The 26,061-nt window shown below is 53.0% G+C and overlaps 9 protein-coding genes across 9 annotated transcripts; 2 read left to right on the top strand and 7 right to left on the bottom strand.

Moving 5' to 3' along the window:
- Positions 1-4,628: 4,628 nt before the first annotated feature.
- Positions 4,629-6,511, bottom strand: ACO1O0_005038 (ankyrin repeat protein; the record flags this gene model as incomplete). The annotated part of the gene is made up of 2 exons (XM_083194465.1): positions 4,629-5,473; positions 5,524-6,511. 2 exons carry the CDS (start codon positions 6,509-6,511, stop codon positions 4,629-4,631), a joined length of 1,833 nt encoding a protein of 610 aa, XP_083049378.1.
- Positions 6,512-8,324: 1,813 nt separating this feature from the next.
- On the bottom strand, positions 8,325-9,995 carry ACO1O0_005037 (uncharacterized protein; the record flags this gene model as incomplete). The annotated part of the gene is made up of 1 exon (XM_083194464.1): positions 8,325-9,995. The coding sequence occupies one exon, from the start codon at positions 9,993-9,995 to the stop codon at positions 8,325-8,327; it is 1,671 nt and encodes a 556-aa protein (XP_083049377.1).
- A 585-nt stretch (positions 9,996-10,580) lies between these two features.
- On the bottom strand, positions 10,581-11,522 carry ACO1O0_005036 (trypsin-like serine peptidase; the record flags this gene model as incomplete). The annotated part of the gene is made up of 1 exon (XM_083194463.1): positions 10,581-11,522. One exon carries the CDS (start codon positions 11,520-11,522, stop codon positions 10,581-10,583), a length of 942 nt encoding a protein of 313 aa, XP_083049376.1.
- Positions 11,523-13,760: 2,238 nt separating this feature from the next.
- Positions 13,761-15,604, bottom strand: ACO1O0_005035 (uncharacterized protein; the record flags this gene model as incomplete). Its single annotated transcript, XM_083194462.1, has 6 exons — positions 13,761-13,953; positions 14,013-14,295; positions 14,352-14,514; positions 14,574-14,766; positions 14,817-14,934; positions 15,073-15,604. 6 exons carry the CDS (start codon positions 15,602-15,604, stop codon positions 13,761-13,763), a joined length of 1,482 nt encoding a protein of 493 aa, XP_083049375.1.
- A 436-nt stretch (positions 15,605-16,040) lies between these two features.
- Positions 16,041-18,503, top strand: ACO1O0_005034 (HET domain-containing protein; the record flags this gene model as incomplete). The annotated part of the gene is made up of 2 exons (XM_083194461.1): positions 16,041-17,806; positions 17,867-18,503. The coding sequence occupies 2 exons, from the start codon at positions 16,041-16,043 to the stop codon at positions 18,501-18,503; spliced, it is 2,403 nt and encodes an 800-aa protein (XP_083049374.1).
- Positions 18,504-19,212: 709 nt separating this feature from the next.
- On the bottom strand, positions 19,213-19,788 carry UPS2 (PRELI-like family-domain-containing protein; the record flags this gene model as incomplete). The annotated part of the gene is made up of 1 exon (XM_083194460.1): positions 19,213-19,788. One exon carries the CDS (start codon positions 19,786-19,788, stop codon positions 19,213-19,215), a length of 576 nt encoding a protein of 191 aa, XP_083049373.1.
- A 970-nt stretch (positions 19,789-20,758) lies between these two features.
- MAP2 (methionine aminopeptidase) lies at positions 20,759-22,261 on the bottom strand (the record flags this gene model as incomplete). The annotated part of the gene is made up of 4 exons (XM_083194459.1): positions 20,759-20,815; positions 20,871-20,957; positions 21,009-22,165; positions 22,219-22,261. The coding sequence occupies 4 exons, from the start codon at positions 22,259-22,261 to the stop codon at positions 20,759-20,761; spliced, it is 1,344 nt and encodes a 447-aa protein (XP_083049372.1).
- Positions 22,262-22,955: 694 nt separating this feature from the next.
- Positions 22,956-23,832, top strand: ACO1O0_005031 (P-loop containing nucleoside triphosphate hydrolase protein; the record flags this gene model as incomplete). The annotated part of the gene is made up of 2 exons (XM_083194458.1): positions 22,956-23,031; positions 23,234-23,832. The coding sequence occupies 2 exons, from the start codon at positions 22,956-22,958 to the stop codon at positions 23,830-23,832; spliced, it is 675 nt and encodes a 224-aa protein (XP_083049371.1).
- A 105-nt stretch (positions 23,833-23,937) lies between these two features.
- Positions 23,938-25,130, bottom strand: ACO1O0_005030 (AhpC/TSA antioxidant enzyme-domain-containing protein; the record flags this gene model as incomplete). Its single annotated transcript, XM_083194457.1, has 2 exons — positions 23,938-24,636; positions 24,693-25,130. The coding sequence occupies 2 exons, from the start codon at positions 25,128-25,130 to the stop codon at positions 23,938-23,940; spliced, it is 1,137 nt and encodes a 378-aa protein (XP_083049370.1).
- Positions 25,131-26,061: the final 931 nt, after the last annotated feature.

The raw sequence follows: 26,061 nt of genomic DNA, 5'->3' as shown, positions 1-26,061 counted from the left end.
GAGTGAGTTGAGGACGGTGGGCGTTTCATAGAGAGGGAAAGAGACTGTTATTTATACTCGTCGAGTAAAGAGAGGCAATCATTTTCTATTCTTCGACATCACATGCTCTGACACGCAACTAGGTTAGGAGGCGACTAAACATGCATTTTCTCCCGTCTCTGTCAAGCTAGTGGGATCTCAACCGGCGCCTAAAGGCTCTGGAAGGAAAATATCGCAGCACTGACCAACGGAGATAAAACTAGGGGCATTGCGCAGCTACATTGGGACTCGGCAAGGCGAGCGATTCGTCCGAGCATCGATGCAAACCACCAGGGGCGTAGTTAGGCAACCAACCAAAGTCCCTGTTCAATGGGATGTGCCTGATGCGTTTTCAGCAAAGACTACACTACGTATACATATAATTAGGAAGAGCGCGTGCATTTGACACTATTCGCTGCTGTCGTCTACAGGCCAGCCTCTAGTGTAGCCATCGTTGTGTAGACATCTCATCTCTATTTATGTGAGGGGCCAGATCCTGGAGACGTGTTAGGCGACATCTCCGCTTTTGCGCCGGCGGCCTCATTAGTTAAGTACTAGGTATAGGGGAAAGATATGAAATTGTAATCTTTGTTATCGTATTGATACTAGCACATTAGGTATTTCTAGTCTAGATACCTATGAATGCGAGCTGCTAATACGGAGTACCTGTCACTGACAACACCAGTGTCCAAGCCTGAGATACCACCATCGGCCCTCCCCAATCGCCGGAGCTCGACATTCCACCAACCAATGACACTTAGCCGGACTGACTCCGTCCTGTGATCTCTGCGCTCGTACGTGGCAGGGGGGTCCAGTTGGGTCACAAAACCACGAGAGTCGAGCACACAATGCAATACGGGAATGAGTTCAACACGCGCCTTGATGAGAGAGTGCCGGCTTTCTTGATGCAGCAGTCTGGCGCTCTGGGCTGTGAGGAACGGTCACTGGTGTCCGCATCTCGCTGTTACCAAATGGTTAATCATCACCTCGGAGGCGTACTTGCATAATAAGCGCAATGACGAAGCCATCATGTCTAACTGTGCTGAGTTCCGAGGTCAGGTGAATGCAATGCTCAATTGAAATCGAACTCGTCTGGGAGCATGCATGAGCCTGAGTGCCCTGCACTTGTTTGTTGCGGGTGTGTACTGCCCGCGGGCCAAAAGTATATATATACATGAACTATCATTGATCGTAGATTTCCATGACTAGGCATCATCCAAATATGTCCCAGGGGGCTCTAGAGCCGGTGCACACCTACGATTCTAAGGTTTCCAGCCAAGCCAGCGTGACGATGGATCGGCATGCCATGCCCTTGCCCCTACGTGCCGCCCACCGACCGGTACCCCCATAGGTGCTCGCTCCGGGTCGGCCCCACCTACCCGTTTTGTGCCCGTCTGGAACTCCTGGTACGAACTCCCGCGCTAGAACCACCTGGACGTGTGATATGCGCTTCCATTCGAGTCCACTAGCCAAAGTTGTCGATTCTGGTTGTATATGGCGGCGTGCTTGATTCATCTACGATCGGCGACGTCTAACTTCAACCCTTATTCGGCCTCGGGTGTTCCTATTGAGTGATCCGACCGTAGAGGTAGTCGCCGGAGATGGATAGACAATCACTCCCTGGGGTGCGCATTGGCAGAGCCTCGGGTTGCCTGGCCGCTAGAAGAGGGACCCGGGGTCTGGTTGGCGGCGCGGTGGCCGCCCGCGGGGCTGGGGACGTCCAATTGACATGTCTCGGCGGCGAACCTCTCCATGGGCAGTATGTCATTGTAGGTGATACTACTTGCGATCTTGTTCAGTAGGGAAGGCTTGAGACCGACACTTAGAGAGGCTAGCGCATTCTCAAGAGAATCTACGCTGTTTGGGAAGCATTAGTTCCGAGAATTGAAGACATCTGTGGGATTGCAAAACCGGACGATGTAGGTCAGTTATAAAAGCCACTAGTGGCCTAAGAGGTACTACTTGTAAGTAGGGTGAACTACGGAGTAGACACCGTGGAAACGAGCATAAGGGGAGCGCCAAGACTGATGGGGCAGGAAGAGTACGAAAAGCCGGGGTATGAAGAAAAGAATAGCAGGAACACCACATAGGAAAAGAAAAGTCCATCAATGCTAGAGAACAATGCTTACTCTGGGCTCCCGCTATGCGCAGACGGCGCCAAGGCAGGCTCGTATGGCGAAAGGTCGGCCATTATCGAAGTTGCGAGACGATATCACAAAGCTACGTGGAAAAACTCAGAGGGAGATGCAGAGCAGCCGTCAGGTATTTTGGGAGGAAAACGACTATATATTTATTCACAAACAAACCAATAAGGCAATCGTAATTTCCTACTTCCCGACTCCATTGGGAGGGACCCAGTGTCAAGTGTTGGCCTGTTTGGGCTGTTGGATTGACTTGATCAGCAAGGTACCTACATGTACCTATCTATATGAATAGTCTCAGCCCCATTAGTATTAGTCCGATAACCAGCGTGAACACCTATTTAGTTACCAGGGCATCCCCCTCTACGGCACCATTCGTCCCCAGTTTCTAGAGTGCACCTGAACGGGCAATCCAACACCCAAATTCTGGAAGCCGATGTAACTAAATGTAATTCCAAGAACATGTGAGGCCAACGCCCATGCAGTCATGACCCATTAGTAGTCCTCCGATCCTGGCTTGACCTTTCGCTGTAGCTGTGGGACGCTGTTGCGAAAACCAGGATGGGGCACTCTTCTCAAAGACCAGCTAGATTCCCCTGTCATAGGAACTATGTGATACACTCCAGGGGGGATTTTCAATTTTCTCTTGTATCCAATGTATTAACATCCAGGGGCCTTCGCAGGAGCAGCACTGCTATCTCTTCAAGTGCTCGTACCGTCATTCTTCTGCCGCCGCCAGGGCACGTTGTGAGTTGATGTTAGGAGACTTAGCGCCTGAATTAAGGAGCAACCGTACTATCCCTTCGTGGCCACCTTGTAATGCCGCCTGGAGGGCATTTCTGTATCTTCCGCCTTGTGCGTTGACGTCGGCATCTCTCTCGAGTAGTAGCCTTACGATCTTCTCGTGGCCACGTAGCGATGCCGCCTGGAGGGCATTTCCGTATTCTCCACCTTGTGCGTTGACGTCGGCACCTCTCTCGAGGAGTAGCCTTACGATCTTCTCGTGGCCACCTTGTGATGCCGCCTGGAGGGCATTTCTGTATCTTCCGTCTTGTGCGTTGACGTCGGCATCTCTCTCGAGTAGTAGCCTTACGATCTTCTCGTGGCCACGTAGCGATGCCGCCTGGAGGGCATTTCCGAAGACTCCGCCTTGTGCGTTGACGTCGGCACCTCTCTCGAGGAGTAGCCTTACTATCTTCTCGTGACCACCTTGTGATGCCGCCTGGAGGGCATTTCCGTATTCTCCGCCTTGTGCGTTGATGTCGGCATCTCTCTCGAGGAGTAGCCTTACGATCTCCTCGTGGCCATGTAGCGATGCCGCCTGGAGGGTATTTCTGTATCTTCCGCCTTGTGCGTTGACATCGGCACCTCTCTCGAGGAGTAGCCTTACTATCTTCTCGTGACCACCTTGTGATGCCGCCTGGAGGGCATTTCCGTATCTTCCGCCTTGTGCGCTGACGTCGGCACCTCTCTCGAGGAGTAGCCTTACGATCTCCTCGTGGCTACCTTGTGATGCCGCCTGGAGGGCATTTCCGTATCTTCCGCCTTGTGCGTTCACGTCGGCATCTCTCTCGAGGAGTAGCCTTACTATCTTCTCGTGGCCACCATATGATGCCGCCTGGAGGGCATTTCCGTAGTATCTACCTTGTGCGTTGGCGTCGGCACCATTTAATAATAACATTTCTGCAACTTTTCTTAGGCCATGCAAACACGAATAGTATAATGGGTGACGCTTAGTTCCGTCGCTCGTTCGCCAGGGTTCCTTCACAGTCATCCACGCCGTTAATGTCGCCTTGCATTGTAAGAAGTCCACTGCAGCTGTAATGACGTCTTCCGAATCTTCAGCAGGGCCAGCATGATCCGTCCAGAAGTTAGCTGCGTATGAAGCCAATGGGAACTCTACCCGTATTGCCTTATTGCCGGCGATGTCCCCTTTCAGACTACTGAGGTAGGCCAAACAAGTATGTGTGATAGGAACACTGGCGCCTGCTAGTGCGAAGTTTGCTTGGTAACTGAGAAGGTATTCCTTGACCGAGAAATGGGCCAGGTGAAGTTCCTCTACTTTCTTGCGATCGTATCCTAAAGTTGTTGTAACTACTGACACTAAACTAGGGCAGAGTCTAGTTATGTCTGTTGGACGGGGCATCCGGTCATCAGCATCAAAGGACCTGGGTCGGGTGTCGATTCGGACAGCTATTGCATCCACTGCCTCCAGCAGGGTCAGAGGGCGAGTGGAGTGGACAAGAAACTGTAGCAAGCGTATTGCCTTCTTCTTTATCGTTGGCGGGATGTTTTGGAGAATTCGCTCGTATGTCTCGTTGAGATCTCGGGGTAATGATTCCAGGGCCATTTCAATCCCTTCGCGGTCGAGACAGGTCTCAAGGCTGTCCAACTGGCATGCCGCCCATCTGAACCTGGATGTGACATTGAGCATTTGCCGATCTTTGGACATTGCTGATAGAAGGAAACTTACATGCCATCTGCTCCACGTCCGATTTTGTCTCGAATTTGGTTCAGCACCGATGGATATGATGCCCACTTTTTAAGCTCCTTGCTGTCCTCAAGTCTCGTCGAGATATAGGAGCGGATATCAGCATTTATCAATGCCTTGTCGAGTGCCAAGCAGTTTTCCTCATTGATCAATACCGGAATATCACGCTGAAATTCTGCTTCTGGCCGACTCGTCGCAATCAGCTGGACGTGAGGAAGGTCGGGGATAGAAGCAATGTTTCGTAGCCATAGGGCAAGCTCACTTCTCCTATCACACTCGTCCAAGGCATCCAGGACGATGAATATTCTTTTAGGGCTGTTCATCATTGCTGAAATAGTGTCTGATAGCGCCTGGGTGCTCGGCTGTTGCCCTCTGCCACCGTGAGATTGAAACAGCTTGTCAAGATCCGTGCACCCGACCCCTTGCCGGTACAATTGGAGGATAAGTGAGCGGAGCATACCACCCGTGGTCTGTTTGGCAGGATCGCTAAAGTCGAAGAAGAAGTTGAGGATAATGCAGTCTTCCATCCCCGCAAGATGGTCCAGGACCGTTGTACTGAGAACAGTCTTGCCGCATCCTGGCATCCCGTGAAGCCACAGGTGTTGGCGCGACCCATCCTTCCACTCACAAAATGCAGGGCTGTCTAGGAACCAGGCCCCGGTTCCGGGTTGCCGAAGAGACCTCGCATGGTTGGCGTTGGTCGAAGTGTCGGGAGGAGATAGCCAGCGCTCGATTCTTTCGTTGTGGTGGTCCGACCTTGCTTCATTGACTACAGCTTGTGTCTCACTCGAGGTCTGGTGTAGGCGACTCAAACTTCCTTCGACTTTTTGGAAGTTAGCAGATGATTGCCGGTTGCGGGGATAACTAACTAACTAGATTCCAGGGCATCACTAATTTTCTTCTCCGCCTCGACCTTGTTCGGCGATATCCGTCGCAAAAGATCCTTTGCATATGCAGCCGCCGTCATCGCCGCGACGCCTTGCCATTCATCATTCTTGTGAGTGTCCGAGTAGTCGCATACACCGCGGATCACCAGGCAGGGGAAATGGTTCATCAGACCCGCCGCCTCCATCTCAAAGCAGAGGACACCCTTTTCTGCTGATAATCGATCCCGGATAAGTGCATCTTTCATCAACTGATTTGCGGAGGCGATCAGTCCGTAGTGGATGGCCGGGCTATCATCGTCTTCTTCCCGATTCGGTCGGGTCACAAGGCGAGACAGGTCATCGCCACACACTTGGTTGCAGGCTGCTGAGGAGTCTTGGGGATGTGTGAAGGAGGATTGATAAAGTCTGTCGCTGCTCGCCGGCGGCCAGCGGTACTTCTTGACGCGTCTAATTTTGCTCAATGCCTTCTCCACATCGTCGTTGAGATTATGGCCGTTCAACTCGTATTGAGCCTTGAGGCCGTTGACCGCCGTCAGCAGCAAGGGTGGTGGCTGGCCCAAGAATCCAGTTGCTTGGAAGGACTGAGTCTGGATTGTTTTCCCAAAGTCGTACTGGAAAACTCCACCTTTCTCGCCACGGGGGCTGCTGACAACGACGTCGCCGAGACGTATGTCGTGTTTGGCACTGGGAGCACCACCCCCAATACCAACCATCAGCCCAATGCGTACATTTGGGAAGCTGTGTAGCATGTCTCTGGCAACCGTGGCGGCGGAGGCCGTGCCGTACTGGTCGTGGGGGAGGACAGCAATTACGACATTGAGTCTCCCGATCTTGCCCAGGGCATAATTGTTATTGTCATGCACAGCATGGTGGTCGGGGGCCTCGTGTGCTTCGTCGAGGAAGGCTTGTGCAGCGACAAATTCGGTGGTGATGGCGCAGATCCAGCCAACGGTATAGTCTTGAGGATTCGACATTATTGTGGTTCGCAAGCTCGCGTGGAATGCACTTCATTTGCATGACAATAGTGACTAGGTTACAACAAGATGAAGAGAGCGCAAACAATGGTAAGGTACAGTTTAAAATACCTAAGCCCTCGCCCCCCATCATGCTGGATTGAAACGCAGCCTGACCCAGGTGAGGGGAAGCGGCAGGCACTTTGGTGCAGCTCGTTTCTCCTCTGCTTTGCGCCAAGATGGCTGAAAATGAAAGTGCAATTGTGAGGCCAGCTGGACTCCAGCTATTGGGCAGCCGCCGCACATGTTTGTATCGCTGCAGGATGTGTACAGCGCACGATGTGGCCAGTGTTGTGTCTTTATTGGTGTACAGTCAAGATGTGCTGTTGATCCTTGCCCCGAAAAGCCTCAACATGCAGGCAGTACAAGGCAGAGCCAACACGACGATAGGCAGGGTGCCATAGCTGTCATCAACAGTCCTTGCCACGGAGAGGCCTCAATGCCGGAATCCCTATGAGGCAAGAAATGTCTCTCCCGCGCCGAGCTGCCGTAGGTGGTACAAGAAGTCCTACCCAGCCGACGGTGCTGTGCCACAACGCCCCCTGGGTAGCTCGCCTGTGGATTCCAGAGCCATGTCCGCGAGCCGCCTGGTGACGAGGTGTGCCATACCAGAAGTATGAGAACTTCTAGATCCACCGTCATTGGCTAATTTAAACGCGAGGAATGTGCTTGGCCTCGGAGTTGGCTATTTTATTCCCTCCCGCCCGCGCGACCACGTCACATATCTTACAAAAGCAATTACCTTTGACCTATTCACAACAAACATAGAGAGTCAGTCGTAAGGAAAGGGACCATCGTGCATTTCCACATGTTTCCTGGGGACATATAATGGAGAGAAGTATATCCCGGGAACACTTCCATACCCCCGAGTCCCATGACATTGTCTACAGTATCTCTCTCTCATTACTCCTAGTCCTACTCTCGCTCAGATCAAATATATAACTTATCCATCCAGGCTAGATTCCTTTTCCCCACGATGGTAATATATCTAGTATCTATCTTTATCTACGAATCGCCTACAAAGCGAGGGAACCTTAGAGGGGTCTTATATTAATTGAAGAATTTCACACTAGAAAAGTCGGGGTAGCTATACATATTATCAGAAATATCGGCACCGAGTCGAAAAAAAAGTATTATCTGTCGAGAGATTTAAGCTAACGGAGCCCGTATATATAGCCGAGTAGTATATATATTGGGGCCTAGATAATAAATAGAGTAATAATTAATATTAGAGGCATAATTCCGTGCTGAAAGACCTTACCGGCCTCGGAGAATATCAGGTTTAAATCTTATATATAGCGTCGAAGTTATCGATGCTAACATATATAAGCTGTCAGGCTAGATTCACGGAGGAGAGTGAAGACGTATAACAAGGCAGGATATTGGCAATATAGCGGTGATATTGCAGTTATATGGTGACTGTTGATCTCTGAAGAATCCAAGGCCCTGGCGAGAGGGAGTGGTCATGTAATCCCTATCATATGACCCTCCTAGGCCTATTACATGTGACTTTACGCCTCGGAGGCAGGTCGACGCGATCTCGTCCCTTCTGCCTCTGACACGAATCCGGCTCTAGTATTAATACCTAGCTTCATTTATATCTACTATAAAATATGTTCCAAGATATTTTACTTTAGATAACGCTTTTAGTATAAGGGGTGAGATTAACTAGGTATTAGTATTAACTTTGATAAGCTAGTTATCCCGATCTCTATATGTAAACACTTGAGTTGGCGGATTCATATGGTGGGAGGTCATATACATGGCTTCTTGTCTACATCAGTCTATCCCAAGAATTGCGCAACCACGGACTCGGCAATTCGTCCGCCTTTCCCAAATCACCGCTGTCATACCCATCACCCATAACCATCCTCTCGAACCGGACCTCCTTCTGGACAATATCCCCATCCGGTTCAGGTATGTAGTGCTCCCCAATACCACAACCAGGGCTACCCACCCTTGGCAATTTCTCAATTTCCCTGAGCAGCTTCGGGGGTGCCCAGTGCGTCGCCCAGTGCAGGTGCACAAACAGTCGCCGCATGTGCGACAGCCTCTGCAGCGGCTCGAGCAGGCGCTCGCAGTGACCGTCAAAGTGGTACGACGCTCGGTCAAGCGGGAAGGTTACGGGCCGTCTGATGCCTGTCCACATGTGGACCACGAGAGTCAGTCGCGGGACGTCGGCGTGGGCCGCCAGACGTTCGACCGCAAGGCACCACTGGTGGTAAGCCGTGTTTGTGTCGAGGGGGTCCGCGTCCAGGGGGCTGAACTCGGGGCTGAACGGCGGGAAGAGGACCTCCAGGGTTTGGATGCGGCGCACAACCTCGGGCCTGAGTCTGTTCAAGAAGGACATTGTTTCGTCGCGCCCCTCGTGTCTTTCGATGTAGCTCGGCTCTATGCCATACGGGAGAAGGCTAGCCTCGAGGCTATACTTGGGGATGATGACAACGCGGTTGTTGGCGTAGAAGAAGTCGATGGCCTCCTCGTACATGGCCCGGCTGACCAGCATCAGCGCGCGGGGACTGAACCCATGCTGGCAGCGAGATGCGTACGAGCTGTGACGCTTCGAGCAGAAGTCGCCCGTTTCGCTCCCGTACGCGTCACAGCGGTAGAAAGAGAATGCGTGGTGGAGGTCCTTCTCGCGACAGACGGTGCCATCGCACTCGCAGTAAGGCGGTGCACACGAGAAGCCCTGACCCGAGGACCATTCGACTCGGCGGAAGGGAGTGACTAGGTTGGTGTAGGAGAATATTTCTCGGCGTACTTCTACCGGCAGCTCGAAGAAGCGGAAATGGCCCTGGCGGGCATGGGGATCGGGGCACTGGGCCCGGAGCACCGTGTCGTGGGCCAGGGAGATGAGCTTGGGGTCTTTCCAACGACAGAGGCGAAGGCTCAGCTCCAGGAGCACACCGGGGAATTGGCGAAACGGCTGGACGATGGCCTCGGTCTTCTTCTTGGTGCTGTCGCCGACGTCGCAGATGAGATGGAGGCGTAATTGATGTGTTGTCGCGTGGGACAGGATATACATGGCCACATGTTGCCACATGTGGATGCGCTCCCATGTTAGCTGGGGTAGTTTCGTTTCGCTCACATAGTACACGTGGTCCAGGCAGTACAGGTGTACATAGAGTGTCCTCAGTTTGGAACACGCGTAGGGCGAGAGGCTGCCGAGGTATCCGAGCCCCTCATCGATGAACTTGTGCCTGATCACGAGCGTGTTCTGGGACAAAATCATGCCCTCTGCTTCGATCCGTGTCGTCTTGCAGACATCGAAAATGTTAAAGGTGAAGTCGTCCCATTCATTGTCTTCGGAGACTTTGATGCAGGTGTCGCTGACCAGCCCAGCATACTGGTATATGCGCTCCCGGATGGAGGCTGGCAGGCGTAGAAAAGTGTCGGCATGGTTGCAAACGATTCCAAGGTATTGGCACAGGCATGTTTGCTTCATATTGGGGGCTTGTTCAAGCTGAAGCGATGTGTTGTTGTGACCATCAACGCTGATCCGCGAATACCGTGCCGAGGCGATGCGACGGAGAGGGTGATAGATGGATGGTGGAGGGGAAATGAGGCTGACTGGGAAAAGTCGGTGAATAACCGACACCGAAGAGTGCAAGACATTGGCCAGCCGTCAAGGCCATAATTCGCCAGGATGCGAGGTCGCGCGGCTGGCGTCGTATTTTGCTTTGGGGGCCGACCATCTGTTACTTTTTGCATTCGATTTTGGTATGCATTTCCAGTTTTCGGTGATAATAGAATCCCGCGTTTTTCGGTAAGGAACACATGGGAGATGTTGTTGGGCAAAAGGTAACACAAGTTCAAAGATCAATTGCATATGATATCAGCTCGTATGGTTATACGAAGCACACCAGCCCGAGTCCAACTTCCAGTCTCCCATCATACTGTGCACCTCCCATGCCTCAAGCACAACCCCAGCAGCCCAGATGCCTGTTTCCAACTTATCCTCCTTACCAGGCCTGCGCAATGCGACCGCCCCTCCAGATCCGGCTGATATGTTGGGAAAACCCTAGTTTTCTTATGGGAACTCTCTCCTCAATCGGGCAATGGTGGAAACCATCTGGTTTCCTGACGACCAGCCCGAGTACGTCTCCGACGGACTCCTGACACTGATCGACAGAGCACCCCAGATCCACGGGTTTCCCGCCGCGTCAACTTCCCAGTGTGGGCCACCAGACTGGCCACCCGCGCAGTCAGTGTCGGTGTAGAACGGACCCGTCGAGTCGCACTGAAACGTGCGCTTGCTGTGCACCGTCGTGCCCGTCTGGATGTAGGGCCTCTGCCCCTTGTCGAGGTCGCCGGGGTATCCCATGTGGCTGAACTTGGGCTTGTTCAGCTGCGTGCGGTCCGGGGTCTTTGCGCCGAACCAGCCCAGCTTGTCGCCGAGACGCTCGTCGAGGATGAGGACTGCCCAGTCGCTCTTGGTGCCGCAGCCGGGGCCGGCCGGGGGCGTGCCCGTGATCACGGCCCTGACGACGCGTCCGCTGCCGAAAGGCGCGCCGTTGTCGAAGCCGGGGGAGAACTTCGCTGTGGCCTTCTCGATCACGCAGTGCTTGGCCGTCAGGACGTGACGGGGCCCGACGAGTGCGCCGGAGCAGAAGACGCCGTTGGACCATTGGAGCTTGCCCACCGTGTTGAAGGGGTAGTACGGCTTGTTCCACAACTTGCGGTCGTCCTTGCCGACGATGAAGCGCTTCTCGATCTCATCACCATCCTGGGAGATTGTGTAGGGGGCTACCTCCGGGACTGACTCGACGGTGAAGAAGTCTTCGTCCTCAACGACCTGAATCTTGGGGAAGATATCATCCTCAGCAATGTGGAGGCTCTTAGCGGACTCGTCATAGCCGACCAGCTGGTTGAATTCAGTCTGACGAGTATCAGGTCTGCCCGCCGGGGATCCGAGCGCGGTTAAGGCAAGATTGACGACGACCAGAGCCGTCGATGACTTGATATGGACCATATCAACGAAAGAAGGATATTCACGGTGTGGTTAAAGCTATATACAAGAATGAAGGAATGGACCAACGAGATGGTCTGCCTTTGTGGTGAGCGTTTGACCAGACACCAGGATCTCGGTAGTGAGACCTCGAGATACTTATAATCCACAATGGTCGAAAGTCAGCCCGGCAAATATGCATTATTTTCTGAATTTCTGTTGATACTATAATTTTTCATCCCATGACTACCAATACCTGCAGTTGGTAGGTAAATCCGGAGCTGGGAAACCTCATGTGTTCACCCTAACAGTAGCGTAGGATTAGAGTCAAGCATCACCAACCGTTTCAGCTTTGGTCGTGGGCATAGGCATTGGCATTAAAAACATCACAAGGTTAGTCTAAGGAATGTATTCTGTCTTCTTTGTCTCAAAATCCATGGTCTGTTCCTGGAAACTGTGCATGCTATTTGTGGGCGGTGATTGTCGTCAGGGTCCAGCTTCAGACGGCCTTCCTAGGCTGCTCTCTGCGGGAGTTTCTAAATTGCCGGCTGATAGAAATGATACGTAGACAAGTCACGACATGGAGTCAGGCTAGCATACCGCGTGGGATCCCCGTGGCGTGATGGCCAATGTACAGCTTTGCGTAGGGTTGCATTCTCCCAGTCTTCAGACCAACAGCAGTAACCGCAGCCTCGGGAATTCTTTGTTGGTAGTGCTCTTGGAGCGTATGTGTGTCGCCTTACGCAGGGATTACGGGGTTTAATGTCAAAATTCAATCGCCTGCTGCCTCATCTGGCTGTGGTCACCTGTCGGTGTCTGCCCATGTGCCAGCGATGTAACCCGTTTGGGGGCGGTTTGGGGGCGACTCAGTCACCCACCGCTGTCACCCCCCTCTCTACCCTAAATGTACCGATGCCATGGGACCATAGGTATCGTGCGAGACCAAGACATCCCGAATAGGCATGCAAATTTAGGGGAGTATGCAACTCGATATAGGCCAGCTGGTCGCGGCGTTAGGGTGCATAATCCATCGCAGTTTTCGCAGTCCAAAGAGTCCAGATCTTCCGCAACCTTTTGACGGCCAGGTACTAGGGGGGCTGAAAGCATTACGTTACCGGTAAACCAGGGTCCTGACAATATCATTCTCTGAATATACCTATAGCGATTTGATGATTTTCGCACATTATTGGCTGGGACGGCGGGGTGAGAGACGTTGGATGAGGAAGAGCGAGGGTATTAGGGCTATAGAATCTGCCTATACTATCCTAATATTTTTGTAACAAGCATATGCAGATCTCTCTAATAAGTGTAGCAATACTGTGAGCACGAATATAAAATAAGGTTAACAAACTTTAAATTCCATGTGGTCTACAGCCTAAATAGAGAATTGATACAACCCGAGTGCATCACGACTAATGGATCTCCCCCATCGAAGAATACAGTGCCGTCATTTCTGTATGAAAGGGCGGCATGCTGTTTGCTTGGCGATCATGGATTGTCATAATGACTCATTCGGCATCCCAACGCCAAGTCGTCCTGACCCTGAGGCTCCCCTGCCCCTTTGTTTCGGTGCATGTACATAATCCCGACCACAGTGGTGTCTGAGGAGATGCAGTGCGACTAATACGAGTATTACGAGGAACGATAGATTAATATAAATTCTGTGCAGTTCTTCTTTTTCCCTTCGTAAAATTCTCTCCTTCATTCCACATGCCTCAAGACCAACGCATAGCCGAGCATAGCCTTCCTGTCCAGATGCCTACGTCTCTGGATGGTCTGCGAGTGCCTAGCTCTACGAGAAAAGAACAGAAACTTTGCGATTGATTGTTGACTTGGTAAGTCGAATGACCCTTTACATGCCCCTCGCCCTTCTCCCAATGATGACACGGACATTCACTCGCCGTACCGAATCACAACTGGTGGATAACGTCCATGGCAATTGGTTTCGCCGATTCTGATCTTGCTGCTACCCCATCACGTCTTCTTCTAAATTATGTACTGGGCTAGCTGGCTAATCTGTTATGCAATTTGCTACAGGATCTTCCGCGAGGCCTTACGACCGAGATTCGATTACATATACCTCTCTCCTGCGACATTCGAGGACCTTACAACCATCTCCCTTGAGATAGATAGAATTCTGTGGGAGTATTTGGGGTGAGCCGATGCTTCCCTTCGTAACTTCATTCTTCACCGTACGACATTTTGGTCCTAAACAACCCATATGTCAGCCGTGGTCGACTCAGTCACTCGCGAACAGTACTCTTACCAGTCATCTTCGGTCAGCGGATGGAAACTTCCAATCATCTGCCTACCAGGATCGTCTTTCAGAAACGCGACCCTGCCACCAAGCTTTCCTCCCTTCTTCTTTGTTGACTTTGCCCCCTCTGTGAGCACTTGGTCAATGGTGCCAAAGACGTACGGTTCTTTCGAGTGCAGCGAGACAAATTTGCGAACCCTAAAGCGCGTTAGTGAAAATCCCCAACAATCTTGAAGACAGTGGATTGAAAAACGTACTTGGAAGCCGTGAAGCGTTCACCACTTGGGACTTCGAGGGTGGCGTACCCGCTGTTCGTCGGCTCCCCATTCTCGTCAATCGTCTTGAGCAGCCGCTGTCGCAGATATTGATTCCCCCATTTCTTAAGCACATATTCAAAGAAGATGATCCGTGCCAGACCCTTGAGCTCTGGTGATTGCTTGCCCCTCATGGACCTGGAGGGATCGACCTTGCTTCGATCCAGCGAGTCCCAGTATGCATCGAAATCATGGCTGCGATATTTGTAAAGTCGATTCTCGTAGGCTTTACCCCTTGGTCAGTATCAGATATTAAGAACTCCCATTAGGTATCTTCCTTACAGGGACTTCGGCGGCTGAGGTCAATCAAGTTGGTTCGGGTGGCTATCGCAGCGACGGCGCGGGGGTTGGTGTAAACCTGCTCCCCGTCAAAGGCGACGCAGGCACAATCAACGTCGAACCCGGTGAGTACTTCGCTTATAGACTTGTACAGACGTAGAATTATCTAGGGGGCATCAATAATCAGCCTTGAAAGTGGAAGCACCATGTGGTCAGCCCTCTCACCTGCACGTGCCTGTAGGGCCATTTGGGAGACACAAAGGTGATGGCATGCTCGGTCCTCAGGGCCAGGCCAATACCATGGGTAAGCCTTTGGTTCTTCCGCACCACCGCCTCAATCTGGGTAATCTTCCGGATTGCGGCGTCCTCGTCCAGCCCGTAGATAAAAATATCAATATCACTCGTCCCTGCGGTTCGCCTGCATGTTGACATTAGCATTGCAGGTCAAAAGACCACAGTTTAGCGTACTGGTAGTATTTCTCAAGGGGATCCTGAACTGAGGGATCACTGTAGTTCTCGATATCCAGATCGTGGGACAGTAAAGGCAGTAGAGCAGATGAACCAGCGGCGACAATGTTTGACCAGTCTGGTACCACGCCAACGGTCAGCAATTCTGGAACACGGGTTTCTTCGGGTGGTCATGTTCATACCTAGGCCTTTCAGTGAAGCTAGATTTGAATTATCAACAACATTTTCTAATCAGCTCGGTATAGAGCAAACTCACAGTGAGTGAAGGCCCCAAAGTTGCGTTTGTAGTCCTCCAAAGACGCAGCAATGGCAGCGGCACCGTCTGGTTCGACATAACCATCAGGCAAGCGCATCAAGTACTTATCGCGATTATTCACCTGTCGGTCGATGTTTCGGATCCTGAGCGCCTCATCTTGTTGACCGTACACGGGTATCAAGTTGGCCAGGCCATCAAGCTCCGTATCGCCACGAGCAAACGCCTTGCGCAGCCAGAGCTCGTACTCCAAGTAAGGCTTCAGGAGTTTTGTGGTCGGGGTGTTTGGATTCCGTGAGATATGCGTGATGAAGTGTGACGGAGGGCTGGACAGTTTTGGAACTTCGAGAACGTTCACCTTTTCCTTAGCAGTATCGGTCACCTTCTCCTTGGAAGTGTCAGTCACCTTTTCCTTAGCAGTCTCTCGTACTGGGTCCTGGGTGACGGCTGGTCTTGGGGCGGGCTCCGCTGGGGTGGGTTCTGCTGGGGTGGGCTCGGGCGACGAGCCGCAGCAGAGGCTCCTCAGGAAGTTCATGCTTGTTTCATATACCCATCTACTAGCGACTATTAGTGAGACAATCGTCAAGAAAGAAGGAGCAGCTAGGAACGTCTTCAGTTAGGGATTTGCCGACTTTAGATCCAAGGAGTTGACAAGCACATCATCAGGCTTCAACCCTGCACTACGATCCCAATGGCACTGGGGAACGAAAGCAGATCAAGATCATCATGCCAAGTCCGCTCAAATCGGCTACCAACCAGTGCTCTCCACCAGCTCAGCTGAATGCTTGCAGGGATCGCCCTCAGCTACCCACATCATCTCACTGTGCAGTGCTGATCTTCCCCAGGGGGTAGCACAACACACGCGCCTCATCTCCTCGCACGCGAATACTACAAAAAGGCTACCCAGCCCATCGCAAAGCGTCAGCACAGGTCCGTGGGGTAAGCGTTCTCCCCGACCATGAGGTGTCATCATGACCCTCAGCGCCAAGATTGAGCGCGCTTTCTTGCGCATCCGCTACCCTTCCGGCCGTCGACAATCACCCCGTCGTTCTTCGGATCATGGCGAGTCAACCGGCTCAAAGGCACAGGATGATGGCCACGTCACCGCATCGGCGGTATCAAAATCAACCAATCTATGTGCGGAATGCAGCAAACTCGACTTTCGCGCCATGCTAGAGGAGGAGACAGCTGAGCAGGCCATGGGGGCACTCTCAGCTCATCTGCACGAGGACTGTCCCTTCTGCAGCCTGATATCCGGAGCAGTCCGCCATCACTGGGGGGAGGATTGGAGCCCATCCAGACTGTGCGCCGAGTCTGGAACCATGCCCGAACTCTTCATCCAGAGTCGCAGCCCAGTCTCCACCAGGGAGTCTGGATACGTCGAGCACCCGGAACCGCGCCTCCTACTGGCTCTGGATGTGTCACCACCAGGGTTCAATGAGAATCGCAGGGTCATTCGTGAAGTCGATCGTGTCAAAGACCGCCACATCATTGCTGAGATCGAGACTGTGCCGGGCGATTACAGCAGACGTGACCCCAAGAAATCATCCGCCATACCACGTCGCGAGGTCGGCAGCAGCGCTGACTACGATCTTATTAAGCGGTGGCTAAAGCAGTGCAAGAAACATTCACACACAGAAAAGGCTCAGAGACAAATGGTTGATGACGCCATTGACACTGGTTTATTCAGCTCTAGGGATGGATTCCGTCTCATCGATGTGGAGGACGAATGCCTCATCCTTACAAAGGAGCCGTGCTCCTTCGCAGCGCTGTCCTACGTCTGGGGAAGACTTCCTACCGTGTTGTTTCCTAGCGAGGATCCTCATCATATCCCTATTCTTCTCACTATGAAAGATAACCTCCAGCGCCTAAGCAATCCGAAGGGCCTCTCCACCTCGAGTGTTGCCGAGATGAAAGCTCGCCTGCCACAGACGGTTCTGGATGCCATGGAGGTGTCCCGCAAGATTGGTATGCGCTATCTCTGGATTGATACACTTTGTATTGTGCAGGATGACAAGGAGGATAAGGCCTGCTTGATCCAAGCCATGGATGATGTCTATGACATTGCGACCGTGACTTACATTGCTGCCTCTGGTCTGAACGCAAACGCCGGTCTTTCCGGCGTGAGCCCTCGTAGAGGGCGGCCGATCAACTCTGTAACCATGGTAGACGACGGGATCACCGAACATCTAAGCCTATCACCTCCCTCTCTCGGCGAAGAAGTACGCAACTCTGTGTGGAACACACGAGGTTGGACATTTCAGGAGCAAGGCCTTTCGCAGCGCTGCCTGTACTTTACAGACGAGGAGGTCTTCTTCAACTGCATCGGCCTCCAGTGGAGGGAGGCTTACGCCCTCGAGGGAACCGATGAGAGACCCGACCTAAAGGTTCGCACTGGCCCCCCTTGGTGGAACAGAAAGCTGCGGAATGACCCGGATCCGACGCCATATCAGTACCTCGGAGACTTGACAGGCACGCTCGCAGTCAAAGATTACCAGACGGCAGTGCAGGACTATAGCAGAAAGACACTGACGTATCCAGAAGATGTCCTTCATGCTTTTGAGGGCATCTTTAACCGCTTCACCAAATGGGCAGTGGCTAGCAAGTTAAGTCTCGAGCAAACACAGGGCATTCCGGTCAACCATCTACACCAAGCACTTCTCTGGTTCCCATCTGACGAAGCATCAGTCCGCCAATGCGGAGAATCTGCCGACGTGAAGTTCTCTTCCTGGTCTTGGTGAGCACCCATGCATGATCTCAAGGCACGCAGCTTTTTTTTACTAACTTCCTTACAAAGGGCATCTTGGGATGGCGCAATTGAGTTTGTGTTTGCAGACAGCATGTGGCTATCCAGGAACATCACGCAGGCACCTCTCAAGAAAATCCCGATCCATGTCCTTATACCTTGCTGGCACTACGGCGGCACAGACAAGAAATTTTACACCCAGGAAATCTGGGAGGCAGCTTCTAGGAAGACTGATGAAATGAAGAGCGATGCAGCAGAAGCGTGCACTCTTTCCAAGTCCTATGCGAAGAATCGAACTGGTGTTGACATGGATATTCTCCTAGCCGAGGCTGTACAGGGTAAACCGCCAACGCTGGAAGTGGGCGAGCTTGGATTCGTCGGGGCTTTTCTTGATAGCGGCGAGGTGTCGCTCTCAGCCAGAAAAAGCAATGGGAGAGTATCAGGACTGAAAATTGGGCCACACTGGGGGGAGTTCCGGTTTGACGAGGTGGGAGGCGAGGTCGACCAGTATGTCGCTGTCGTAACCTCGGACACCATCACCAAGACTCCGGATACGCATTCGATCCTCCTCGCCCTTGCGACACAGGATGGAATTTCAAAGAGGGTTGGCATTGGTTGGGTCTACTATTCCAAGGATGCAGAGGCTGCGCTACCTGACTGGAAGTACCGGTTCTTCAGAGTTGCTTGAGGGGCGAGCACCCAACCTGCCCCCCAACCCACACTGTCCAAGCAGCCTGGCGATGGCATTGCTGGCCACCAGCTCAAACGTAGCAGTGAGGACAGAAAGGAAGATTACAAGATTTTGTTGCGAATCGGGCGTCGAAACGTGTTATAACAGCGAGTTAGGATACCCTAAGTCATATCAACTTCATTATTATGCGATGCTCATTGCGGATATCGGACGGCTTCTCCACGTCCCCGGGCCGAACGTGACACCCCCCCGGCCGACCCGTGTATCCCGGACTTCGCTATAGCCGGGGGAACCGAGAGGGTTAGTCAAAAGACGGTACTCATGACTCATGAGAGTCCAAGATATTGACAAATTCGAGGGGGACGGAGAGTGCTCATGTTTGGACAGTTCGAGGTTGTATATCAACGCTATCGCGCGCAACTCTATGATTTGATCCATGCCTCTGCTACCCGGCGCTGAGGCTCTCAAAGACCGGGTATTTCCAGACCAACTCCTACACCAATAAACTTTTCTTTTGCCGACCGAGAAGCCTTCTATGATATCAAAAAAACGCCGTTTCCCTGTAAATGCTCAAATGCAAGGCTGATCCACCCTTCCGCTGGCGCCGTGAAATGGGATGTTGAAATAAATGTACAAAGCGAGGACCCGAGAGCACATGAGCTGACGAGCCACACTTTTCTGGCGATAACACGTAAGAAGAATAAGCTCAAATGGTGAGCATCTTCTCGCGCAGCTGCCTCTCCTTCTCCTCGGCAAAGACCTTGCGGCTCATCTCGAGGACGCGCTCGAAGCCCTCGCGGCCCTTGATGGCGTTCTCGTGGAAGCGGTGTACGAGGGTGTCCTCGATGCTGTTGCGGATGCGCTGCCAGCCGCCGCACAGGGCGGTGATGCGCGCGCTCTGCACGAACTGCGTCTGGTGCCCGCCGGCGAGCGGCCGGTACGTCACCTCCTCCTGCACGCTGACGAGGTTGTTCCACGTCAGGTTCTGGCTGACCATGGTGAGGGTGCGGTTTGTCGGGTCGACGTACGACGCCTCGTACACGAAGCTCTCCTCCATGGAGCCGCCCATGAGGGTCTTGAGCCAGTCGGGCGCCGACTGTCGGCAGGTGATGAGGCGCTCTGTGCGGAGGATGCCGGTCGAGGGGTCGACGCTGCGCGAGAGGGTGTCGACGGCTATAACGTGCTCCGACTTGTTGTTCCAGGGGCCATACTTGCGCCAGTTGGCCGTGGAGACCTCGTCCCACGAATAGTTGTAGGTGACGGTGTTGGAGAAGACCTTCATCGTGACGAGAGTTCGATTCGGAGGTCGATTATCGGTGGTATTAGGGTTTCGTAAGGTCGATGGTGGACCCTAGAGGTGATGGGCCAAGGGAACAAAGGTTGACGCTATTCAGACTTTTCCCCTGCTCGCGTGCTCGCGTGCACCACCTCGGGCAAGCGCGACACGACGCAAACGTTCGTGTTACAGCGACCGTGTATTCTTTTTCGGTGATTCGCGACGTTTACCGTCATGAAAATGCGAGTGCAAGATAAAAACACACGATACCGCTCTCACAAAGAAAAAGAAGGTGGGTGGTGGATGGTTTTGGGTTTCGGTCCCTTGGGGAAGTTTTTCTGCTAAAAAAGATGGGAGCGGAGAGGCACGGGTGGGAAATTTGCGGGCTTTAACGCAATCCAGCATGTGAAGGCTTTTCGACTCAGTGGCAAGCCACAGGCTTTGCCTCCCCCGAAGGGGCCCGAACGCGGAGCTCGGTGGGGGCTAAGCCGCTTTTGGACCGATCTGGTGACGCTGATTGGCTGCGCCCGATAAGAACAAACGACTTCGGCTTCGCCATTGAGATTCAGACATTTAAGCCGCTCGGGTGGCAACGGGGCAGCCGTGGGGTCGCCGATACCATTCCACTGATTCCAGTAGATCCAGTCAGGTCCAGATTCGCTCGTCGCTCGTTGCGCCTCATTGGATACCCGGCATCGGGATTCGGATTTCTCCAGATCTGACATTTCTTCTCCCTTGTCTAACCCATCGTCTCGAACAGAGACGGCACAGTGTCGATCCAGGGTCTCCATTCTTTTTTCCGCCTCCATATCGGGCCAGTCATGTTTTCATCATTCCCACGGTGTGCTACTGGCTCGGGACAAAAACACGGAGTGAAGTAGAATATGTATTCGTATTTCCATGAGTATTACCTCAGAAAGCTGCGGTTGAGGGCGCGCCGTATTCCAGACTCTGGCCCCCACGCCTTGCACCCCGCTCAGTAGTCCTCCCCACGGCTGATGACCTCCTTCACGGTCGGTCGAATCAGAATGGTCTGCAACCGTCAGTAAAGTCCGCGGGACCCGGCGGATAATATCGGGTAAACTTACGTGCTCAAACTGAGCGGTATACGAGCCCTTCTTGTCAACCAAGGGCGGGTAGTCCTCGACAATGCCAGCCTGCACGAGGTTGTTCAACTAGTACATGTTAGCAAGAGTAAATGTGTGGTGGAATAAGAGGCCACATACGCCCAGCAGATACTTGTCCTGGCCCAAGCGGTCCAGGTAGCGGCGGCAGAAAGGCAGAGTGCCGAAGTTCTTGTTGATCACATTGAGCAGCGACTTGGCAGAGCTCAGGCGGAGGTCCACCTTTGGCGCATCGCGGCGCTTGGCGTAGTGCGACGTCTCCATATCGTCGTACACATAGCCGTTGCCAGTGCTGCCAAACGTCTCGATGGCAAAGACATCGCCCTCCTCCATCTTGGTCTGGTCGTTGCTCTTGACAATGGGCACAGCCTTGGTGCCGTGGATGCTGTACGGGAGGATGTTGTGTCCCGTCAGGTTGCGGATACTCTTAATGGGGTACGTGGTACCGTCCAGCTCGATCTCGTAGCTCTCCATTGTCTCCTGGATGATGCCACCGATCTCGCCCACGCGGGCGTCGATGCCCGCCTCGCGGACACCCGCGTTGGTAGCCGCCTTGACAGCCTCAATCAGGTTGTCGTACTTGGGGTCCCAGGACATGGTGAAGGCCGAGTCCACAATCTTACCATTGACGTGGACGCCAATATCGACCTTCAAGACGTCGTTCTGGTCCAGAACCATCTTGTTGCCCGCGTTGGGGTTGTAGTGGGCGGCGCAATGATTACGGCTTAGGCCCAGGGGGAAGCCCATACCAGCGATAAGACTGTCACCCTCAGTCAGGCCATCGTGACCGACCAGTGCGCGCACACTGTCCTCGATGTTTTCGGCAATTTCGATCAGGGTCTGGCCTGGCTTGATCGTCTTCTGCGCATACTGTCGGACCTGGCGATGAGCCTCGGCGGCCTCGCGGTAGTCGGCCAGGAAGTCCGAGTTCAGGCTGTCGAGGTGGCGCTTCTCCTCGTTGGTGACACGGGCGCGGTTCTCGTCCGTGTACTCGACCTCCTCGCCCTTGGGGTACTGCTTGTTGGCGAACAGCTGGCTGATCTTGACGCGCGGGGGCTCGGTCTGGCTGGTAGGGTTCTTCTTCTTCTTCTTGGGCTTTCTCTTCTTCTTCTTCTTGGCAGCGCCGGCGCCAGCCTCGCCGTTGGCAGGAGCGCCATTCTCGTCGGCTTCGTCTTCGGAGTCGTCGCCTCCATGGTCTTCGTCCTTGCCCTCGGGGGCGGACTTTCCGGCGTTGCCGGCCGCCTTAGCGGTTTCGTCGACTGGCCGGTGGCATCAGAATCATGTTCTTATCGAAAAGCATTCCTAGACGTACCTTTCAGCTCATTGAGAGCATCTGTGGGGACTTGGGCAGCCATCGTGGCGGGTTTTGTGGATAACAAAGGCAGGTTGTCGCGTAGGAGAAATATTTCTTGGTGGCGGCGCAAATATTGTCCTTGCTCAACTTTATAGTACCCCGCCTCGCCCGCCACTGGCCTGACAGAGACGAACGCCCTTCAAACGACATGAACAAATAAACAAAAATCCCAACCCAGAGAGAGTCAAAAGGTATAGCTTACGAAGATCTCTTTTACGGAGATTAATTTGGGAAATTTTAAGCTGCCTAGGAGTGTCACAAGATGTACGACGTGAACAACCCTTTGTCTCCCAAGTACTACCTACTAACTAGTACACAGGAGTAAGCTCCAACGGCGGGCATTATAGTGTACCACCTTACTAGGAGTTTCCTAATACTTGACCACAAGTCTTATACAGGGTGCGATTGTTGTGTAAATTCGCAGCTCTCTTACAGTGAATTATTCCCATCACCGTTTTGCACCATGTCTGTGCCAAAAATTACAACCCAATGGCCTGTCCACCCATCAACGGCCATCACAACCCACCTGAGTCACTGACATCAGGCTGCAGGCTGCAGTGGAGCTTGAGCAACGTGGGGTACTCAGGGTCGCCTCGGACTGCTTCGTGCCCGACTCTCAACATTGATTGAAGCGCAGTGATTGTCAGCCAGTATACATCGTTTCACCAGCCGGCGAAGATTTATCCCTTACTATCATGGAGGGACAAGTACAGCGCCTCGTGGATAAGGTGTGGGCCAAATATGAGCAGATCCCACCGGATATGCGTCTACGTCAGTCCCTCCCTCTCATCGTCCATCGTCTTATGGCCGTTGTGATGCGACCGGTCTTACCGGGCTCTTCATTGATAGTCAAAGGATCTTCTTTCGGGCATCATTTCTAACAATCATACAGTCATAGGCGTTGCCGGAATCCCAGGCTCAGGTTCGTACCCAGTATCCCCTCTTGTGAACCCCAATCGCTGATATAGCCCAGGCAAGACGACGCTCGCCAACACCATCGCCGATCGCCTCCAGGCGCGTGCCGAGAAGATCACGCCCAACAGCCGCGACATCTCCCAGGCCGTCTCCCTGGATGGCTTCCACTTCTCACGCGCCGAGCTCGACGCCATGCCCGACCCGGTCACCGCCCACGCCCGTCGCGGCGCTCCCTTCACCTTCAACGCTGACAAGTACCTCGACCTGGTCATGGCGCTGCGTAATCCGGCCACGACACCCATCCTGGCCCCTACATTTGACCACGCCTACAAGGATCCCCGGGAGAATGATCTCTACATTAGTGAGCGGACGCGCATCATCATCGTAGAGGGAAACTACTTGGCGCTGAATGAGGAGCTGTGGCGGGACGCGAGGGGCCTCTTTGACGAGATGTGGTTTGTCGAGGTGGACTTTGAGGTCGCGAGGCGGCGGCTGCGGGAGAGACATCTGCGGGCGGGGATCGTCAAGACGTTGGAGGAGGGAGACAGGCGGGTCGTAGAGAATGACCTGCCGAATGGGAGGGAGATTATCGAGAAGTTGCTGCCTGTAGACGAAATGATTCAGAGCAAGGAGGATCAAGGCTGGGTGCATAACTAGAGGCTTGCTATAGGTATCCTTTTAAGAGAAGAACAAAGCACACGATGCTCGCGATTACCCCCCCAGATGCTAGTCATATTTTCATTTCCTTCTGTGACATCTTGTTCAAACAGCCGCCGATTTTTCCCGGTCGCGTTCAAGGCTGAGCTCGCTCATTGCTGCTGCCATGCTCGACCCCACACCCTTCCTCTCCATCAGGGCCCTTTGCCATCTTGCCTGGTCTTTGATGGGATGGCCCTGTCCGTCCAGGCCCAGAATCTCCATGAGCTCGGGGATTTCGCAGTGGTCGCGCGTCGTCTTCATCCGGTGACACCATGTCACCCGCTTCTCCTCCACATGGCCTTCGCTCTCAGCGTCGTTCCGGTGCTCAGCCTGTGTCTTTTCTGGTATCCCGATGTACATCCGTTTCTCCTCCTTAGGCGAAGAGACCGGTGTCACGAGGTCGGAGGGTTCAAAGAGGAACTCTCCACCCACCTGTCGCTGGTTCCCGCCCTTGAGCGCCAGGCCAGAGGGCACCGCACGGACATTGTTGATGATGCTCGAGAGAACCGAGTAATACATGGGTTTTTTCATGTATGCGGGTTTCTCTCCAAGAGCCAGCGTCTGATTCATGCCCAGCGCGTCAAACAGCGATCTCTTGGGGTCCGTGTAGATCTGGAACTGGCACCCCGTGTCCTGGGCGTAGCTCTCGATGAGGGCCGGATCGCCGCATCCGATGATGACGATAAAGGTGCTAACGGGTAACGCGAGAAGAGATTCGGGGGAAATCGACTGGGAGAGCTCCCGGAGGTAGTCCTGGCAGTTCTTTCATTTGGTTAGCAACTCTGTCGCCGTGGCTGGGGAAGGTGGGGGAGACTCACGCCGCAGAAGAAATGGCGGATGAAGATCATGAGCACCCGCCTAGCAACATTGGTGCCGCTGTACAGCGTCTTGAAGGTGTGGGACTTGCCATCGCGGTCCAGCACGATGTAGTCGTCGATCTTCTTGAGGATTTCGGGGGAGGGCAGCTCGTTGGTCGTCAGGACCTCGCCCTCAAAGTCCTGAGGCTTGGACTGGTCGACTTCGGGATATGTCCCCGGTACGGGCGGCGGTACAGGCTTCCGTGATATTCTTCGTTGCTTTTTTGGGTCGTTCGACCCCGGTGCTGGAGCTGTCGTCGCCTCGGTGGCCGATGCTTCGTCTGTCTTGGGGGCTGCTGTTTGCAGCTTCTGGTCGGAGGCGGTGACGTCAGGCTGTGGTATAGACCGTGATTCTGCCCCTTGAGCAGCAGGCGTCTCCTCTGGTTTCGTGTCGGTCATTATGGGGTCATGTACGTGCAAATAAAGACAGAGCTAGAAACAAAGCGCAGGAGGAAAGCAGAGATTCAGGTGAGATTATAATAAGGAGAGAGCGTGGTAAAAATAAATCGTGCTGCGCAGACACCTGCTACACAGCCCCCCCACGGTAGCTGCAGACTAGGACACAAGGAGATTTTTCGTTCCTTGGGGAGAAAAAAGAAGCTTGATTCGAAGTAGCTAGAAAGGTGGTGTTGTAAAGGAAGCGAATGGCGGGGGGCTCCCGGGCTTTCTGTATCCCTCGCACATCCCTCCTTCCACATCGGCACCTACCATCCCACCTCACGATTCCAAGCAGCAACAAAGGGGGGATGACAACTCAACCATCACTTACAATTCTCCTCCTCAAACGAGCTCCAAGTGTTTCGGTGCCTTCCACTGAGACTAATAACTCAGGGGCTGAGTTGATAATAGACACAGGAGGAAAGTTCTTAGCAGCTGGTAAACTAATTATATTTCAAATAAGCGTTCAGTCTGTTTCCCATGGGAAGGTACTTACCCTAAGCCAAGAATAATAAGCCATATTTTTTAATAAGTACTTCTCGATATATTAATATAACTAGGCTTTATAACAATGATAATAATAATTAAGACTCGGATTCATATGGACCGTGAAAGGTATAACGAGGCAAGATAGATACGATATCACTAGGAGATCGCAGCTAGAGGCAAAGTAATAACTAGATTTGTTACAGTAGTGTTCAAAGCTCTCTAACGGTCCAGCCATGGCATAACCTGTGACCCTTGAAACTATTGTCGGCTATTTCTTGTGCTTCTTGTCGTCTGACTTGATTTGAAATAGGCATGCTATTGACCTCTTCGACCTACACTCAGTAATCTGGAGATAACCAAGGGAAAAAAGATCTGCATACGACATCATGGCGACCCCTCGCCT

The sequence above is a fragment of the Amphichorda felina genome, assembly GCF_050947745.1.
Source record: "Amphichorda felina strain 45539 chromosome Unknown scaffold_5, whole genome shotgun sequence".
Classification (NCBI taxonomy): domain Eukaryota; kingdom Fungi; phylum Ascomycota; class Sordariomycetes; order Hypocreales; family Bionectriaceae; genus Amphichorda; species Amphichorda felina.
The sequence above is the reverse complement of the archived record's forward strand: the minus strand, read 5'-3'. Positions and strand labels throughout refer to the sequence as shown.